General features: G+C 60.9%; 1 protein-coding gene across 1 annotated transcript in view; it reads right to left on the reverse strand.

Annotated features, from left to right (window-relative positions):
• Positions 1-2,378: 2,378 nt before the first annotated feature.
• The window catches only part of LDBPK_051160 (elongation of very long chain fatty acids protein, putative), a gene marked incomplete at both ends in the record, with an annotated part of 750 nt that continues 506 nt past the window's right edge, over positions 2,379-2,622 (reverse strand). Inside the window, one exon of the mRNA XM_003858255.1 lies at positions 2,379-2,622. This exon is cut by the window's right edge and continues 506 nt beyond it. Coding sequence (XP_003858303.1) covers positions 2,379-2,622 — 244 coding nt within the window.

A 2,622-nucleotide genomic window follows, 5' to 3' on the forward strand; every position in this document is an offset into this window, starting at 1 on the left:
GACGCTGATGGTGCTGCCGCTGGGTCGATACAGTGAGGAGGGGAGGGGAGGGGAGGGGAGGGAAGGGAGAGAGGAAAGGGAGGCCACAAGAGAAATGAGCGCGAGAGCAGCTGCCCGGCAATGTCCAGCAGAGGGTGGGTGAAGGGTATGGGGCAGTGTTGGTGGAACGCGCAGGACAGGAGAGCCTATATGTTCGCACAAGTACACGAGCCTATGATTGGCGTAATGTGGAGGGGTGGGTAACCCTGAGATGGTGATGGGAACCGCCGGCAGCAGGAGGGAGAGGGGGATCGAGCAAGCGTCCGTGTGCCGGGGTTGCCGAGCGTGTAGGGAGGGGAAGGCAGAGGCACAGCACACAATGCAGCCACCTCACGTCTTTTACGAGCCACGTTGGATGGCAAAAGGCGGGATAGAGCGGTGGAGAGGGAGGGGGAGTGGTGGCTGTTGTGGTGATGCTGGGGATGGGAGGGGAGCACAAGGGGAGAGGAAAGGGCCCTGCACTGTACGCAGCTGGCATCTCGGGGGAGGGGTGGGAGGTGTGAGCAGCGGCGGCGCGTCTGAGCCCTTTGAAGACGTGCGAACGTGCGTGCTGAAGCCACTGTGTAGTGTCCGCAAAACAATGTGGGCGCTCATCTACACGTGTGGGTGTGCTCGCTTCAGAATTGCTGAGGAGGGCGGCGCGAAAACCAAGGGCGGCACAGGCGGGGGTGGTGGCGGCAGGCCACTGACGCAGCACGCACGCACGCTATAGGCGTCTACGTCAGTCTCCTACTGAAAGATGACGGGAGGAGGAGGAGGAGGAGAGGGAGGGGGGTGAGCGCGAGGTGGACTTGGCGGGCGATAGTTGGGGTGGATGAGGAGAGTACGGATACAAAGCAATACGCATACTAGAACACACCGATGCAAGTGCGCCGACGGGGTCTGCCGAGCCTTCACTGCAGATGCCACATGCACACACACACACACACACACACAGACTGCGCTTTCTGCATGCATTTTTAGTCACTGCCCGCCGTTTCTCCATCCGGGGCGGCCTGCGCTGACGCATCTTCACCGTGTCCGTACCGCGCCGCTAAACGTCGGCTACGACAGCGGCGCGTTGCCTCTTGCTCCGTCAGCTGCTGCGCCGCCCGCGCTACCTCATCCATGGTCGGTCGGTACCATGAACGGCGGTTACCCTGGTGTATCGCATTGCCACCCACATCGTCATCGCTGCTGCGACTGCCATCGGATGAGCTGCTGCTTGATGTGGCGTAGTCGTTGCTGTCCACAGCACGATACTCCGAGGCGTAGCGGACGCGGCTGTGAGCACGATCGATACAGCGGGAGATGACCCACATAACCAGGAGGGCCGGAATGCCGAGGAGGACGAGAAGCATTAAGATGTCCTCGTCATCCTCGACGAGAGAGCGGGAGATGGCCTTGAGGCCGTGGATGGCGCCACCGCCGTGCCCCCGGGCCATGTCCAGCAGGTGCTCAGCAAAGCGCGACATCCCGCTGCATGCGCGGCTACGTCGAGCAGGTGAGAAGTAAGAGGGAGGAGGGGATGAGGTGGGGGAGGGGGAGGGGGAAGAAGACGCCACAACGAGGTACGTGAGTATCTGCCGCCGATGCACCAGCCCTGCGTGCTCGCTCATGTTTGTATGTGTGTGCGCGCGTGTGGAACAGGTAGAAGATACGGAGACGGTAAAGAACGGTGCGAGTGCGTACGTGATGGACCCTTTGGGGGTCTTCCTTTCAGCTGAGCGCCCGCACACGGCGCCAGCAGTGGCCGTGCCGCGATGGAGGGGACCAGTGAAGCGGCTTACTCCCTCACCCCACGCCTCGCCAGAAACCCTCTCGTGAGTGGAGGTGGCTCTGTGGTGAACGTCATGCGCTAGCTACTGCGATGGTGCAAGGAGGAGGGTGAGGCAAAGAGCAGCAACTCACCGCAGCAGAAACACATATGGAGATGGAGGATAGCCACAGTCGTCTTTCGGCAAGTATGTGTACGTGGGAATGCTCGTGCCTGTGTGTCTGTGCGTCTAAGGATGTGTGTAGCGACAGTGATCTCGGCCATCACGCTGCTCCCCTCCATTCACCTCCCATACGGCGACAAGAGAGTGGGTGGGGTGGGGGTGGTGGTGGTGGAGACACTACAATACCCTGCTTAAAAAGTAAAACACAACAACTCCCGAGGAGGGGGAGGGAGGCAGGCGGAGGCCGTTCCCCGGGGTGGGTACTTGTGGCCGGAGGTGGCCATCGTAGCAGACGTACACCGTTGCTTCCGCACGAAGCTCAAAAGAAGCAACGACACCAGCATAATCGACCGTTCGTTATGCGTGTGCACTGCGCTCTCCCCTTCTCCTCTCCCTCCTCGCCCCTTCTCCGGACGTCGCCTACGCCTTCGCCTTGCGCTTCAGCTTGCGCATGTTCTTTCGGTAGAACTGCATGAAGAGGTACAGCAGCGTCATGTGGTAGCACAGCTGCAGCACCGCCCACTTTTTGGGGATCGGCGAGTGCGCCACGACGGCCAGCACCGCGTGCAGGATGCAAAACGCAAACTGGGCCATCTGCACCTGCGTCAGGTACTTCTTGAGCGGGTTCGTGTAGCCGAGGGAGGTGTACAGGTAATGGAAGTAC

Source organism: Leishmania donovani, chromosome 5 (assembly GCF_000227135.1).
Source record: "Leishmania donovani BPK282A1 complete genome, chromosome 5".
NCBI classification, from domain to species: Eukaryota; Euglenozoa; class Kinetoplastea; order Trypanosomatida; family Trypanosomatidae; genus Leishmania; species Leishmania donovani.